This window comes from Vespa velutina, chromosome 4 (assembly GCF_912470025.1).
Source record: "Vespa velutina chromosome 4, iVesVel2.1, whole genome shotgun sequence".
NCBI classification, from domain to species: Eukaryota; Metazoa; Arthropoda; class Insecta; order Hymenoptera; family Vespidae; genus Vespa; species Vespa velutina.
In genome coordinates this window covers 7,860,071-7,876,955 of record NC_062191.1, presented here as the reverse complement: position 1 = coordinate 7,876,955, position 16,885 = coordinate 7,860,071, and the positions used below count along the sequence as shown (strand labels likewise).

At 35.4% G+C, this 16,885-nt stretch overlaps 1 protein-coding gene across 3 annotated transcripts in view; it reads right to left on the bottom strand.

Moving 5' to 3' along the window:
• LOC124948300 (doublesex and mab-3 related transcription factor 3, truncated) overlaps window positions 1-16,885 on the bottom strand; it is a 37,405-nt gene that overhangs the window by 14,713 nt on the left and 5,807 nt on the right. For all 3 annotated transcript variants that reach the window (XM_047491730.1, XM_047491728.1, XM_047491729.1), the window contains exon 2: window positions 13,689-14,028. In XM_047491730.1, coding sequence (XP_047347686.1) covers window positions 13,689-14,028 — 340 coding nt within the window. The remainder of the gene's footprint in view (window positions 1-13,688; window positions 14,029-16,885) is intronic.

Below are 16,885 nucleotides of genomic sequence, written 5' to 3'. Positions count from 1 at the left end.
AAGAATAATAAAGAAAATTCGATCATTTTATAATTAGTAATTTTTTGATAAGATTTAGTAATAGATAATAGTTCTTTAAAATGTTAAACAAAATGAATGATCCTATTAATTTCCTATTTAAAGATTTCTCATTATATCGTTATAATTAGATGGGATTACTATGTGTATGTTATCTAAAAATCAGTATGATTCGAGTGAAACTTCTCAAACCTATAGATTTTTAACTTGACTTTCACGTCGATGTGCGTACGTCGACAACTCGCGTTCTTCTTTTTCGCGAGCGGGCTACCTCGAGTACCTAAAAATTCGTGTAGCTTTAGAAACGAAACGACGACTCTCGAATCTCACGCGAATTACAAAACTCCGTTTCTCCGCGCATTAATTATACCTCGTTCACGAAAAGTGTTCATATCGAGCGTACATAACGATCGTTCTCTCTTTCTCTCCCTCCCTCCCTCTCTCTCTCTCTCTCTCTCTCTTTCTCTCTCTCTCTCTCTCTCTCTCTCTTTCTCTTTTACACTCTTTATGTATTTCTCTCATCGATTCGAGCTCGGCTACGACGTCGTTTCTACGGACAGTGCAACTCTACGTCTATGTCTGTATATGCAAGCAACAGAGCGGAAATCGGCCGAGCGTTGCATTCAAAACGAAAAGCCGAAGCTTTAAGGCAGTCCTGATGATGGTTGTGTACGTGTTAGCACAAAACAAAAGCTTCTCATTATCACGTATCGATAAGCCTGTAAAATAGCAGCTGGCCGATCTCTTCTTGCTGATGTCGGAAAAATCAAGGATTATGCGAAAGAAGGAAAAAGAGAAAGAGAAATCAGAGGCAGAAAACGGAAATTCCATATTCGCGAAGAAAGAAGGAAAGGGAAAAAGAAAAATCGAAGGAAATGAAGAGGAAGAAGAAGAAAGAGAAAAAGAAAGAAGGAAAGAAAGATCAAGCGAGAGAGAGAGCGAGAGAGAGAGAGAGAGAGAGAGAGAACGAAAGAGAGAAAGAGAGAATGAGTGAGAAAAAAACGTTGAGATCCTTGAAGCCAGCAACGACAGCAACAGCGAGCAACAGCCCGATCAGTCATTAAATCGACGCGATTCCCTTTTGTTTGTTGGGCGACAGTGCGCGCGGATCGGCCGTAGTGGGAGTTTTGCGATCTGGAGTAGGGGTTAGCGAATCTGATTGAGGAGTGGGGAGAGTAAGAGAGAGAGAGAGAGAGAGAGAGAGAGAGAGAGAGGGGTGGAGTGGTGAGGGGAGGGGAAGGAAAGTGCAGACATTGCTGTGTTTTCGTTATTGTGCGGCCAAAAAGGGTGAAAACGAGCGGGGGGTGGTCCACGAGCTGGCTAGGGTAGCTTTCAGGGGGTGGGAGTGAGGTACAGAGAACCACAGAGAGCAAGAGAGAGTGAGAGTGAGAATCAGAGTGAGAGAGAGAGAAAGAGAGAAAGAGAAAGAAAAAGAAAGAGAGAAGAGGGAAAAGAAGAGAAGCGCGCGGGAAGGGAAGAGAGCGATCGGGCGTAACGTTTTTAATTGTTTCGCACCCAGCCGTCTTTTGTTTCGGCGTTTATGCCTCGTAAACGTTTGCCGAGAGCACCAGGAGGGATCGCGGGACGGCAGAAGGGCAGAAGTCGCCCTTCCGCCTTTTCCTTCTATTTTTCGATTTATGTATATATGTATATATGTATATATATATATATATATATATATATATATATATATATATTTATGTATGTCGAGAAAAAGAAAGGCGAACATGTACCTATGCATTCGCGCGTTTTCGCTTCCCAAGCTTGAATGATTTCGTCGTGAGTTTTTACGAAACCTCAAACTCGATGAGAGTCGAGATACGTTAGTGAATATATCTATATGTACGTATGTATACATATATAAGTTTGTCTCGAAAGTAATGAGGACGATTTTAATGTTTTATTTTTTACAATTTTATTCCTCGAAATAATTAATATAATTGATCAGTTTCTCAATTATTTATAATTATTTTATGTACCTTATTACAAAATTTTTATAGTCAAATTTGTTTTTCGATTGCAAATAACATGTTGAAAAAATTTTGATTTCTTGAAAGTAATTTCAAAGAAGCTTGGAATATGAATTTTTTTTTATTTCAATGATACCGTACATTATACTTAATCTCTTTCGATTACTTCTCGTTATACGATACGTATCAAGTGAAACAGTCTCTTTTAACGGAAAGAAAAATGCGAGGATGAGAAGCCCGTGGTAAACAAAGCATCCTTATTTCGATAGCTTTTCTTTTTTCTTCTCCATAGATTTCATATGGCTTTCTTAGAGTTAGATATATATATATATATATATATATATATATATATATATGTATATTTTTCGATTCTTTGGAACTCTAAAAATCAACAAAGTTATCACAATTCAGTTAATATTTTTTTGAAACATAATGATTAAGAAAAGAAATTCAACAAATTAAAATCGCCGAAAAAGTAAAGAGAGAAAGAGGGCGGAGGGAAGAGAAAGAGAAAGAGAGAGAGAGAGAGAGAGAGAGAGAGAGAGAGAGAGAGAGAGAGAGAGAGAGAGAAAGAGAGAAAGAAAAATGAAAAGGTCTGATACTTTTTTTCAACACTTGAGACGATATCTCAGCGTTGACTTTGAATTTATAAAAAAGGGATCAGACTGGTAAGAACATAGCCAGACCTTGCTCTTCAAGTTCTGCGGGACTCGATGCGCGTGATGTACTGGTAGAAAACGGTACTTCTGGTCCATCAATTTATAGTACTCGAGCGTGCATTGGCTCATCATCCTGGACTGCCTTCACATAGAAAAGGAGTGTTCCAGATATAGAAAGACTTGAATAGACGTGCTACCCCTATGCATACTTCGATCGCAGCCACCAACTCCCACCCCCTTGCGACCTATTATGCTTTCGAGATCTGACAATCACAGAATTCCGTATCGAGTGCTGTTTTCTCTCCTATCACATTGACACAGGCGCGCGCGACTAGCACCCAGTACTCAGTCGATAATAATGTGAACGATCGCCGAAGCATGGACGTCGATCGCCACCTACGTCTCCGCGTTAACGCGTTAACTACGTATAGAGAAGAGCATATGCGTATAAGTGTATGTATCCGTGTATGTATGCGGACCAACATTTCGATGATAATAACGCCGCACTCGAATATCACCGGAGTAATATCCGATATTCGAATAGAATAATAATTTATTATAGGAGCGCGTGCGCACGCTTCAACCATCCCTTCTCTACTATTAACCCCTCTCTAACCCTTGTTTTCAGCCGTCACTATTGTTTGAATAAATCGCATGAATTCGTTGAGCTATGTATTTATTTGCATTCAAGGGAAATACGTAGGTATGTAAGTACATACGTATAGTGAAAAAGTCAAAATTTCACGTGTAACTTTATCTCATGATTACTTGATAATTATAATCATTATTTTTATCAATATGTTATTGAAATTAATTTTCGAATTATGACCGAATTGTAAACACTTGAATTATGAAACATTGAAATCTGGCATTTATATATATTCTATTGAAGTGTTTATTAATTAATAAATTAACTAATTCATACTCAAACATTAATTTTTGCTAAATTTAAATAATGCTTACAATTAGTATAATATAGTTTGATCTAGACCAAATTATAATAAGTTATAATAAGTTTTATATTATATCATTTATATTATATCATTAATATTATATCACTTTGTTTATATCACCTTGTTAAAAAGTTGAATCGTATGTAGTTTATTATATAATCGTCGGATTCATTTATTCATGCATATAAACAAGATATTTTTTATATCTTATAATAATTATCACACAAACGACGAACGTAATAGTACAAACAGCGGATAAAATAATGAAAAGAAAGGACAATGGAAGAAAGAAAGAGAAAGACAGAAAATTTTAAAGAATTTTAAATAGAATTTCTATTCGATTATTCAAGAAGAAGTGTATCTTCGTTTCTTTCTTTCGGAGAAGAGACGACCTTAACGTGCGCGAGCGCGCAGCTATTCGCGCGCTCGCATTCAAAGACGAAACAAAGAACCAGAGTGCGCTCTGGTTTCGTTAACAATACACCCTGAATAAGAACCAAAGCGTAGGACTATAAAAATATGTTCGTAGCTCTCGAGGCTTTTTCAAAAGAGAAGCCACGCGTCTGAGAGTACGTTCGAAAGCGTGCAAAGGGCAAAGAAAGATTTTATTATATGATCCGCCATTGAATAGAAACGATCCATTTCATGAATCGTACCTTACGATTATATCAGTTTAAACGTATCTATATTTTCTTAATATATTTATATAATATACCTATACATGTTTCCTACGTTTAAATCGTAATTGCCGATGACAATAAAAATACAGAGATAAATATGAAGTTTTCATTCGAGAAATTTTTCAATCGCTATCTTTATCTCTTATCTTTTTTATTCTAAATAGAATTCAAAAACAAAAGTTCAGAAATATTCGTTCTTTTTCAAATTTAATCGATTAGAATCGAAAAGATATTATTCGTTTTGATTCATATCTTGACATTCGAAATTTGACATTAAAATCTAAGAAATTTGTAAATCTGATTGGTTTCAAATTGCCTCTGTTTGAAATTCGAAAAATTGTGAATATTATTGTTTAATAATTTGTATTGACATTGATCGATTTAACGATATGAACGAATGTTATAATGAACAGAAAAACATGCATTTCAATGTAATTGTCGATATGACGAGTACGATCAATATCTGTAAATCTAATGTAAAAAAGATATCTCTATATCTTAAAAATTATTCAGCATATAATTTTCTTCCAAAATTGAAAAATTTGTCAAAAATTATAAAGAAACTTTAAAGAAGGTAGACACGGTTGGTAATATTGTATTACTTTTACGCGCTTGCGGAGCGTGTGTACACAAAAGTCAAAGTACGAAGTCATCGAAGAGGCTCGCCGAAAGAAAGAAAGGAGACGTTAACAGAAGTTTTGTTCAAACACACACGGAAACGTGCTCTTCCCGTGGCGGTGCACGTGTAAACGTCCGTACGAGCAGGTACACCTATGCAAACAAGTAAGATTCTAACTCAATCGTTCATCTCCTTCTATTTTCTTCGGCTACAACTACGACGAGGACATCGATGATCCTGAATCTTTGCAAATAACGCCGTCGGCGAGCCTCGTTAAAATATAAATATCTATATTCGTGCGCGCAAGGTGCACGTGTTTATCTATCATCTAGCAGTCAAGTAGCAATCGTATTTGCTTCATTAAACTATAGAACGTAAAAATAACGTCGAAGAGATAATAGTTATTTAACCAACGATGCAATAGCACATTTCTTGGAGCCATCAAGAAAGATGATCTTTCAAAATATTCGCTAAGAATGTTTCCCTTAACGACAAATATAAAAATATAATTATTAGACACACACACACAGACAAACTATATTATTCAAATTTGTATAATACTTTTTTTGCGATACTATTTACTTGAATATTTTTCGCAGATACAAATTTGTGGATTACAATCACGGTAGTTAAGATATTTTTTAAGTCAATTAATATTTTCATATTTAAGTACTAAACGATGTATAGTTTTAATTTTTATCGGATTTATTGATCGATTTAAGAAACATATAAATTTCAAAGAGATGAGGATCAAAGTAACCAGATAAATCCGAGAGTAGGAAAGAGTAAATAAGATCACGATCGATAAAAAATAAGTCTAAAGTCCAAAGGCATCCTTTTGCTACCAGCATAGTTGAGAAAAGAGCGAGGGAGAGAGAAAGAGAGAGAAAGAGAGAGATAAAGAGAAAACGAGGACCAGCGAAGTATCGGTAGAGTGGAGTTTCTTGGACACTGGAAGGAGCATCTCCACCCCCTTATGCTGTTCCCACTCAACCATACGAGATAATGGTCTACGAAAATGGAGAAGGAGAGATCCTTCGGAATAAACAGCGTACCGCACGTGTACACTCGAAGGTAACCCTCTGCGTGTGCGCGTACCGTGCAAAAGAGAACAACTAAAGAGTGAGTGAGTGAATGAGAGAAAGAGAAAGAGAGAGAGGGAGAGAGAGAGAAAGAGAGAGCACACATTCACGACATATCTTCTCTCCCTACTTCGAAGAACTCACTTGGAAATCCAAGTCTCAGAGTTCTCTTTTTCGACGTAACGATTGCGCCGCTCGTTTCTCTCTCGTTGTGCTTTCCATGCGTGAAAATCGATGGACCTACTGGTTCAGGCATCCAAGGAACGTGGAAAAAAGTCGATATGTTTATATTGTTGAATGTGAACACTATAGTGAATGAATCGACAAAACTTAAGATATAACTATTATTTCTTCACAATTTTAATTCTCATTTAATATGAGATTATATATATTTAGATTTATCGATCATATCAATAAATAGAATACAGAATATTTTGAATTTATTTTCATATACTCGTCAATTCTTTTTCATATAAACAAAAAGAATGAAACTTGAAGATCCTCATTAATTTTTATCAATTATAATTATATATACTAGTTGACAACGTATAAAATTGTTGAGTATCATACTCATCGCTGAGAAAAATATTACATTGATCGTTTCAGGTGGAAAGTAGGATTACAAAGAAAAAGAATTAGTGAAAGAGAGACCGAATACGATCGCGGAAGATTAAAGATATATACGAATTAAACAGTTTAAACATACGTTTTTACCTACTTACTTTGTGCGTTCGATACCGAATGGTGGCACGCTAGTCACTGTCCTCTTCCACCGTCTCAAATATTTACTTTCACTTAACGGCGAATGTTAAAAGAATGCTTCAAATGTAACCAGACACTCTTACGTTGGCTCTCTCAAAATATTACTTCTTCACGTTTTTTCCTCCTCTCTCTCTCTCTCTCTCCCTCTCTCTCTCCCCCCCTCTCTCTCTCTCTCTCTCTCTCTCTTTCGAATTGTTTTCGACGTATTCAAGTTTTCCCTTTGAACGTGCATATCATATTGACGAAACTGCATATATCTACTGGAAACTGTAATTGGATCGAATATGAAAGGTAAGAATAGAAAGGAAGAGGAAGTTCGAAAAGTAAACGAACAGCTTGCGGAAAGTTAAGAACCCAGAGTCCTAAGGGATATTACCAAAATTGGATATTACATACATACGTTCATGTGTTCGCCAGTTAAACGTATTATGGACATCTAGAAGCGTTTCCAGAAACGGCAGCACCCCCTTGTACTGAGCGTAAGAGCTCGATTTCCGTGGCGGTCCTAGTAGAATGGAGAATCACCGAGTTTCTCTCCTATAGATACCTACAGGAGAGTACAATACAAGTACTTCGACGCGGAAAAGCTTCTCTCTCTCTCTCTCTCTCTCTCTCTCTCTCTCTCTCTCTCTCTCTCTCTCTCTCTTCTGATTTCTCTTCTTCGTAGGTCAGAGATCAAGAGAGAGAGAGAGAGAGAAGTAACCAGCCAACCAGCTAACCAGCCAGCCAAGCAACGAATCAACCAAGCTCCGGCATCCCCCGCGGTCGAAGGCACTGGCCCGAGAAATTCAATTACTGCTGAACTTCTCGACTGAAGTCTTGGCTCGGCTCGTACTTTACTGTAAGCATTCTGTTTCGGAGATCGAGTGAAAGACATCTTACGCGCCGTCTCGTTCTAGTATAGAAACGTGTATACGTTTCTATAAGTAATATATATATATATATGTGTGTGTGTGTGTGTGTGTGTGTGTGAGTGTGCCTTCGTTCGCGAGGTTTAAGCGTCTGCGTGCCCTTATATAAATTGAAATGCGATATATATCGCGCGTAGTCTACTCCTCCTTTCCTTTACCCTCCCTATCATCCACCTCACCACCATCACCACTACCACCACCAGTACCATCAACAGTCGGAGAATACGAAAAGGGAAAAGAAAGGAGATACGAGAAAGAAGAAGAAGCAGAAGAAGAGGAGGAGGAAGATGAGGAGGAGGAGGAGGAGGAGGAGGAGGTGGAGGAGAAGTACCACGCGATCTCCTCCTACGCTCTTGAGAAGAGCTCTGAGAAAGTGTTCGTACCTTTTAAAACGCGATATTGCGAAGGCAAGGCTAACGGAAACCACCGAGGGCCGCGAAAGAATCTGCCGTTGTCAGAGTCCTTTCTCTTCACCTTCACCTCCTCCTCCTTTTCTCTCTCCTCTTTTCCTTACTCCTTCTAGGTACTTCTCCTTCTTTCGATGAATTCTTCGTTCTTTTCTTCGTTAAAACGTGCCGTGAGATAAAGTTTCAAAGCCCGATGGAGATATTCGTGTTAGTCCCTTCCATTGGAATTCCTCGATCAAGTGATCGTGAGAATTACGGATTGGTTAAACGAATTTCGTCTTCCTGATGTATCATTATATAATCTTTTTCTATGACATTAATTATGTCAAAAAATAATTTGTATTATCGTTTAATGTAAAGTGAATAAATTATTAATCCTTTTAAACAATAAATGATTTCTTTAGCGTACCATACGTTTCCTATGTCAAAGTTTAATATGGCATGCCAAAGACGTTATTTGCTCGTCAGTTTTGTTTACTATATTTAATAGTTCGATCATCGTTTTATCTTAAAAAACTCTTGTCTTTTATCTGATTAAAGATGATAAAATTAGATGAAACCTGTTCAATTTCTCCTTAGAAAATTTGTTGCCTTTGCAAGAACTAATAAATTGTTCAATTGATTTTAAAATCGATTTAATTTTAGATCTAAATTCAGTAAAATGTCGGACTAAATACAGAAAATGAATTTCTTCAAAATAACACCATTCTATCAGATTCAATATGTAGAAATTTGCATATTATATATTATATTCCTTTTCATTGTTATCCTCTTCTTATTCCTGGCGGTACACGTCGCACAATGCCAAAATGAGAATGGAACGGAGAACGAATGGTGGAAGAAGGAAGAAAAATAGATTCGATGGTAATCGCACTCCGAGCGATTGTGGAGTGTACAAGAAAGAGGTCCACAGTGACAAAGAAAATTATGACCGAACATTTTCTTTCTGAGGACTTATTTTCTCTTTTTCTTTCTTTTTTCTTGTTCTTATGGAATACGATTTTCTTACAAAGATATTCTTCCTAATTACATGCATTTATTCCTAATTAACATAATACTGTACGTTCTGATTAAATAAAAAAAAAAGAAAATATTTTCTTTATTAAACATTTTTATATTGTTCATTTTTATTTCTATTAACTATCATCACTTTAACTACAAGTAAATGTAGTGCTAAGAAAAAACTTTACATAATTTTTATAAGATAGTTGCTTATTAGTAAAAATGTTTATAAATGTTGTATGAGCACAAATATCAAAAAAAAAAAATATATATATATATATATTTAATTGGCATCATAATTGGAGTGTTAAGTATTAAAAACGTGTCATATCTAAATAAAATTAAACAAATTTACAAATAATTCGGTAGCTGTTCAACGAATTAATTTCAATAAATTATTTCAGTAAATATCAGATATTTACTATTAATTTTCCAATCAATTTCATATACCCTTTCCCTTAACTTCCTTGATCAGCCCCCTTAAATATGAACACACAAAAAGTCGCATTAACCGGTGGCGTTTAATTCGAATCAAATGTACACCCTGAGAAAGTAATTGAAGCGCGTTGCCCACGAGGGGTAGCGGATTTAGACGGCACGCGTCCTGCCATCTTCGCGGGGACCAATAGCACGGCTTCGTGGCTCACAGGAAATATAGAAACTGGACGATGAATGAGTACAGATTGGTTTCCCCTCGTCGACGAAAACACCGTCACGATTCAATGGCAAACTTCCAATTAAAGGGACCATCTCTCGATCATTACTTCATTTTCTTCCTTTCTTTCTCTTTTCTCTTTTTTTATATTTATTGAAAAGAGGCACGAAGATCTTCTCACCACCCAATATTTTTCTTCTCAATTAATCTTTACACCTTATATTAAAAAAACAAAAAAAAAAACAAAAGAAAAAAACGAAAAAAAACATTTTACATTCGAATATGTTTAATTATTAATTAATATTAAATACTCAAAATTTCTCTTGGCATAAAATTATTCATATAAACAAAATGAAGATCGATCCATTCAAAAATTCATTTATATGTAGACTGGCCAATTATATTTCTTCGCTATAGATAGATAGAGTTTGAATTTTCTCTAAATTTCCGTATCAAAGATGGACCTTACGAGGAATCGATTCGTTATAGAGTTAAAGGTGAACCTTCATTAGAGATTCTTCCTTTGAAAGTTGAAATTGCGGTTTCCTAGTTGTGTATATATGTATATGTTTGTGTGTGTGTATATATATATGTATATATATATATGTATATATATATGTATATATATATATATATATGTATATATATATATATATATATATATATATATATATATATATACACTAATATAACTAATTATTGGCACGTTACCCCAACGTGAATTCTCTAGGGGACACTTCAGATTTACATGCTAATAGACTTTTCACGTGGTAGTATCGATTGATAGCGAAATGAGAAGGGTTGCTGAGCTTTTCGAGTGTTTCTTTCGAATTAAAAAAGTAAAAAAGAGAAGAAGAAAAAAGGAAAAAGAGGAAAAACAAATATGAAAATTATCGATCAAATAAAGATTGAAAAAATTCTTTGAAATATTCGCTATAAAAAATATTTAATTGGCTGTAACTAAAGGTAAAGAAAACAGTTTTTAGCATTAACGGACAACATTGTCGAGCTTTGTACGGAAGAAAGATCGGCGAGCAACAAAAAGATGAAAAAAAAAAAGGGAAAGAAAAAAGAAAAAAGAAGAGAAAAAAGAAATAAATTCAATTTGCGCGCGCGATGCCAACGAGTGAGCGTGAATTGAAAGGAGGGATAAAGGGGAAACCGAATAAAGGAAGTGGGCTATAGTGAACGACGCTGACGTATTCTTTCGAAACACACTGCTGCGTGCCGTTAATAAAGATGCCCTTGTGTTTACCGCGTAGAATGAAATTCAGGCAAGTGTCTCAGGCTATACTATGGCTTGGTCAAAGAGAGAAAACTGTCATTCTTTTCTTCTACACACGTACTTCACGATGGTAAGAAAAAATGATTATTTCTAATGAATCCAAAGGATAAAAAAGTGAGTGAAAAATTAATCAAAAAAAGTGTTGCAAATTAATATATATAATAAAAGATATTATTTTTAAATTACACTAAAAACTATTCATACACTCATTTTATTATAAATGATACATCACTTTAAGTCGTATAAATTTTAACTATTAATAGGAAAGTAGATATATAGAAGAATATTTATAAAAGATATCCACATAATTCAAAAGAACAGAACATATTCTGCATGTTTACTTTAGTTATAAAATATTTACTATGAAAATTCCTACGTATACAAATAGTGTACGTATTGATCTTAATAGATGCATTAAATTATAATATTTATATTTTCTTATGGAGCATTATTGTTTTTATCTTTAGTTTGTTGCGTTTATAATTTATATATAAGAATTATAATAAGAGAAAAAGCAAGAGAAAGAGTGAGAGAGAGAGACAGAGAGAGACAGAGAGAGAGAGAGAGAGAGAGAGAGAGAGAGAAAGAGAGAGAGAAAGAGAGAGGGAAACAGAGACGCATAACTTTCTAAAAATAATATATACAATTAAGAAATATATATTTATAAAAAACCATGATTGTACAAATACTTTTTATATTTAATAGGTAGATATATAAGAATCGACAATACATGTCACAATCGATCACGTAAGAAATCTAAAGATTAGAAGGAACACTAAATACTTGTCGAAAGATTACACAACGTAAGTTTGATCTTTTTCAATGTTCATGACCTTGGTTTACCAAGGCCGAAGAAAAGAGCAGAGTCCTTAGAACCGTCCTCTCGTTTGTTTAGAGAATAAAATAGTAGTAGTAATGGTAATCGTCAAGACCTTCAGCAATTAAGTTATTAATGTAAAGGAGAACGACGATAAGAGCAATGAGCGAACGTAGCTGATTTGGAGCAGAGAGAAACGAAAGCAAGTCCTGGCACGCGACCGTGCAAGCGGACGCATGCGTTTTAAAGCTCGCACGCTTTAGTCTCGAAGTATAAGTGCCCCATTAGGAACGTGCGTATATATGCATAAGTAGACCAAGTGGCTAGGGCCATAATGTTAAGTAAATAATGGCCAAACTCGTGGCCTCTTATTATACCACTCAAAGCAAAAGTCGCACTCGTTAGTGACGGCGTTTAATTCTCTCTCTCTCTCTCTCTCTCTCTCTCTCTCTCTCTCTCTCTCTCTATCTATCTCTCTTTCTCTCTCCTGCTATATGCCCCAACCTTTCTGTTCCTTTATCGAATTCCTTCCAACCTGGCTCATTCTCACCCTTACTCGAGTGCGTACACGCACGTAAGTGAGAAGTAAGAAAGCGAAAGAAAAAGAGAAAGAGAAAATGTACCTATACATACTTATTTACTTTTGTTAATCCCATTTCTGTGTCACTTTCACTTGCAAAGATGACATACTTGATAATACGATATAAAATAGAGAAGAATGAAATATTTTTAATAAGTAATATATATCATAAGCAAATTTGTAGTATTTACTAAGTTTTCAAGATGCTATTTTTGATGACAGTGTTTACAATAGGAAAAATTTAGAACACTTTTAATTTTATTTAATTTCTTTTACAAGCTTTGAATAAGTTAAACAATAAAATACCATTTTTAAAATGTTTTTTTTTAAATCGACAATCCCTATGTTTTGAAAAATATGACCATCACTATATCAATCCCTTTGTATAAAAATCATGCTTCTTCAATTATTTATTTCTATTACTAAAAATAATCGAGATCATGCTTCTAGTTTCAAGTGACTCACCGGATATATAAATTATAATAAAATGTAATTTTAACAATAAGACATCAACTTCAAAGCTGGAGAACTTGATAGGAAAATCCAATGTTAACAAAAATATCGATATCGATTTGATACAATGATTGAAATTAAAATGGTTCATTATGAATTACGAATTAAAAATGTCCTCGGTTGTTGATCGTCGTACGAAATATTCGTCGATTTAAGAATTTCGAGCATCTTTGAAATGCTACGAGTTCCACGAATCGTCGTTCATTTTATTTCAAAACGGAAAACGATCTATGTAAGCCCCTGGTTGCGCGAGACCCGTCAGGTACACTTATGTGTAATGACTCATAATCGGTACTCCGTTCAGGCGGAGCTAACCTAGGGTAAATTTACATGGCTGCTACGATATAAGAGTTCGTAGACTCTTACGATTATGTAAATCGCGGTAATTGCGTCTAATTCTAACAGATTAAAACAAAATAATATCTTCTATTGCTCTTTTTTATTCATAATATAAAAAAGAATATCAATTATATAAATATAAGATCCTAAACATTAGTGATGGCTTTAGTTTATATTAAAAATACGAAAGAAAGACTTAAGAAAATGTTTTATTTGTATAATGAAAATTCTACTGTGTTGAAATTATTATAAAGATCGTTGACGGAAGGATTTTTTTTTACGTTGATAGACGCATAAAATAAGTTGTTCGATCTCCAATGCAATACAGAAAATTGTAATACTTGAAACTTAAGAAACTTGAAATATCATCAATAAATAAGGAAATATTTTTCTTACGTAGAAAAGAATTATTCAAAAGATCAACAATTGCACTCACCACCGACGATCGAGTCAGGTTTCTCCTGTTTCGGCTGTCTGTAATCGTCTTGGATCGATCTTTTTCGTTGCAGTATACCACATTCTGGTTGTGTCAATTGTGTTTGAATATGAGCTGCCGCTGCGGCTGCAGCAGCAGCCGCGGCCGCGGCTGGAATAGCCAGGCCCGTCGGATTCGCGACGTGGACCGGATGTGGAGATGGACTATCGGCTGGTGTCGTTGCTGTAGCCGTACCAGACAATACCGGTGTACCAGTGCAGCTGCTGGTATTATACTGCAGTTGCAAACCGAGTTCACGAGCTTCACTCTCTTCTTGAGCCTGCTGCCTTCTTAGAGCGACCTAGGAGACATATTTCTTTGATTAGAATCAATTAATTGATTCTTCATACGTAGATAAATAAGACTTTGTAATTATATCTGCTAGAGTTGAAAGTAATCTTAACTTAGGGAGATTTTGATTAGAAAATTCATCACTTAGGTAATCCTGATTTAAGTAAGAAAATTTTGAAAGCATTGATATATAGTTTCGAAGTAATTGAAGCATTTGAATTACGAATTCAAGTGAAATGGGATTATATTTTTTCGATCCACATCAATTTCAATATTTCTTTCTAGATAATATGTGTTAACTCGCTGTTAAATTTTCAATGTTATTTAATTTGGTAAACAGAACCGAATTGTGAATTCGAACGAAAAGAGATTAAATTCTTTTCCATTCAAATTATTTTCGATGTTTCGTTCTAATCAATATATGTACATTTGTTTCTTATTAATTGTTCGAAGAGATATATATCTAAATACAGTGTAAATAAATGTTCCCAAAATTAATATGAAAGAATGATCGATTATAGAATATTTTTATTGATCCATCGCGTCTCAAATATGATGATTTCTTTGAAAATTCCAGATCAAATTTGCAAGGAATCTATTGAAAGTTTATCGATATGGTTACAATTGGGTCTTCGAAAGGAGGACGAGGCAAGCAATTTAGAAGTCAATAAGCGGGGACGTGCCTCGCGTGCGAAGATGAATTGGGAGCTTTCATGGGAGGCCGCAAGTCTCTGTCAAGGGATCACGTCTCCTCGTCGGTGGTGCGACCCTTCCGGCAATATTCGGAGCCCTTTCAAATAGATACATGCACCCGCACGGGTGTTAATTGTACCGAGTAGAGATACCTCATCTCCGGAAGGCAGCTTGGTATGTTGGAATGCTGCACGTTTCAAGGACGATCTCTCTTTCTCTTTATCTCTTTTGCAAGGGAAACTCCCTCGAAATGATCCCACCGTACATACTATTGAGAAATACTACGGTTAAATATCTTGTAAAACGCACCCCACTTGCTACCTTCTTTCATTATCCTATTCATTTTCACTCTTTACTTGATCACGATATAACCATGCCACGCTATGAATTTAATATTAAAATCTTATCCGATTATTTATTACCATTAAATTACTATACAATTAATCGTAATAATTTCAGAGTAGATTAAATATAAAAGTAGAGCGAATGAAAATAATATTTCATTGATCTAGATTTTTTAAATGAAATCGTTGAAGTAAATAAGAGTCTCCTGCAGAAAATTTCTCGAATAGAAAAAAGTGTTCTCCAAAATGGCGAGACGTACAAAACTTTTATACATCCTTTACACAATAGAAACGCGATATCCATGACACGTCAAGAACAAAACTCCGATGATCTTAAAGTAGATCGATGACTCTTACCATTCTCCTTACCATTCAACTCCGATCTCAACGAAATCAAAAGCTTACCGCACTCTGGGTTGGAGCAATTTTCGCGTCTAGAGACGTTCAAACCTTCTTTTCTCTTTTGTATTAAATGCTCGAGAACAATGGAAACCAGGAAACGGGCTGAAGAAACATAAGAGGAGAAACGACGGAAAAGAGAGAGAAAGGGATGGTCAGAGGGCGATGAGAACATTGTTAAAAGAATCGAGACTAGGGTGACTGGCCCGCTTGCTGGGACTATTGCGTTTCTATGATCGCCTGCGTTTAAACTTTTAAACTCGACGTATATATTACGATCCCTCGTAAAAAAAGGGAAAAAGGAGAAAGGAAAAAGACATATGTTCCTGATTCATACGCATGTATATATATATATATATATATATATATATATATATATATACCGGACACATTTTTTGATTTACAACTACTATGGCGCCGTGGTGTTCCATTAAAGATTAGTGATTTGAAAAATTATATACTTATGTCCCATAACTTGAACGATATATCTTTACGTACATACGACAACGAATGACGCACTAAAGCTGAAACGGAATAGCAAAACGATTTGGAAACTCCAAACAAATTGAACAGACCACGGCCGCTTTTGAAAAGAATGCGACTGGTTTGGGTTAAACAACGAAAAAAAAAACGAAAAAAAGAGAGAGAGAGAGAAAGAGAGAGAGAGAGAGAGAGAGAGAGAAAGAGAGAGAGAGAGAGAGAGAGAGAGAGAGAGAGAGAGAGAAAGAGAATACGCACACGAAAACAAAAACGAAAAAAAAGAACGCCCGTGCGGAAGCAACGATTAAAAGTGGATCATTCATCGCGTTGGCCGCCCACTTTCGCGGCAACGAGTTTTTATTTTCATCCATTGGCTGAAAATGCCGGCGAATTGGTGCGCGTGCGAAAGAGAGAGAGAAAATGTGCGCGGACGCGCACCGTCGGCCGGAAAAATGAAAGTCGATAGAAACGCGATTTACTCTCTCTCTCTCTCTCTCTCTCTCTCTCTCTCTCTCTCTCTCTCTCTCTCTTTCTCTTTCTCTCACACTCACACATACACAGACATGCATCGTAACGCTCATAAATATACACACGGATTGAATCAGTGTAATTGAAATTTTTAGCGTTTTCCCGATCGAACTCGACGATTTTCGAGCAGAGCGAGTGCCATTTTTCTTTTTATTTTTCTTTCTTTTCCGCTGTATTTTTTTTCTTTTTCTTTCTTTATTTTTTTTAAGAATTTCTTTTGAACAAGAATTAATCGTGAGGCTGATTGCGAAGAAAAATAAAGCTAACAGGAAAAATATAATCGACAAGAGAAGGATAGATAGATAAATAGATAGACAGATAGATAGATAGAGAGAGAGGGAGAGAGAGGGAGAGAGAGAGAGAGAGAGAGAGAGTAACAGAAATGATTTTAGATATGAGAACGAATATGATAGATGAAAGGTC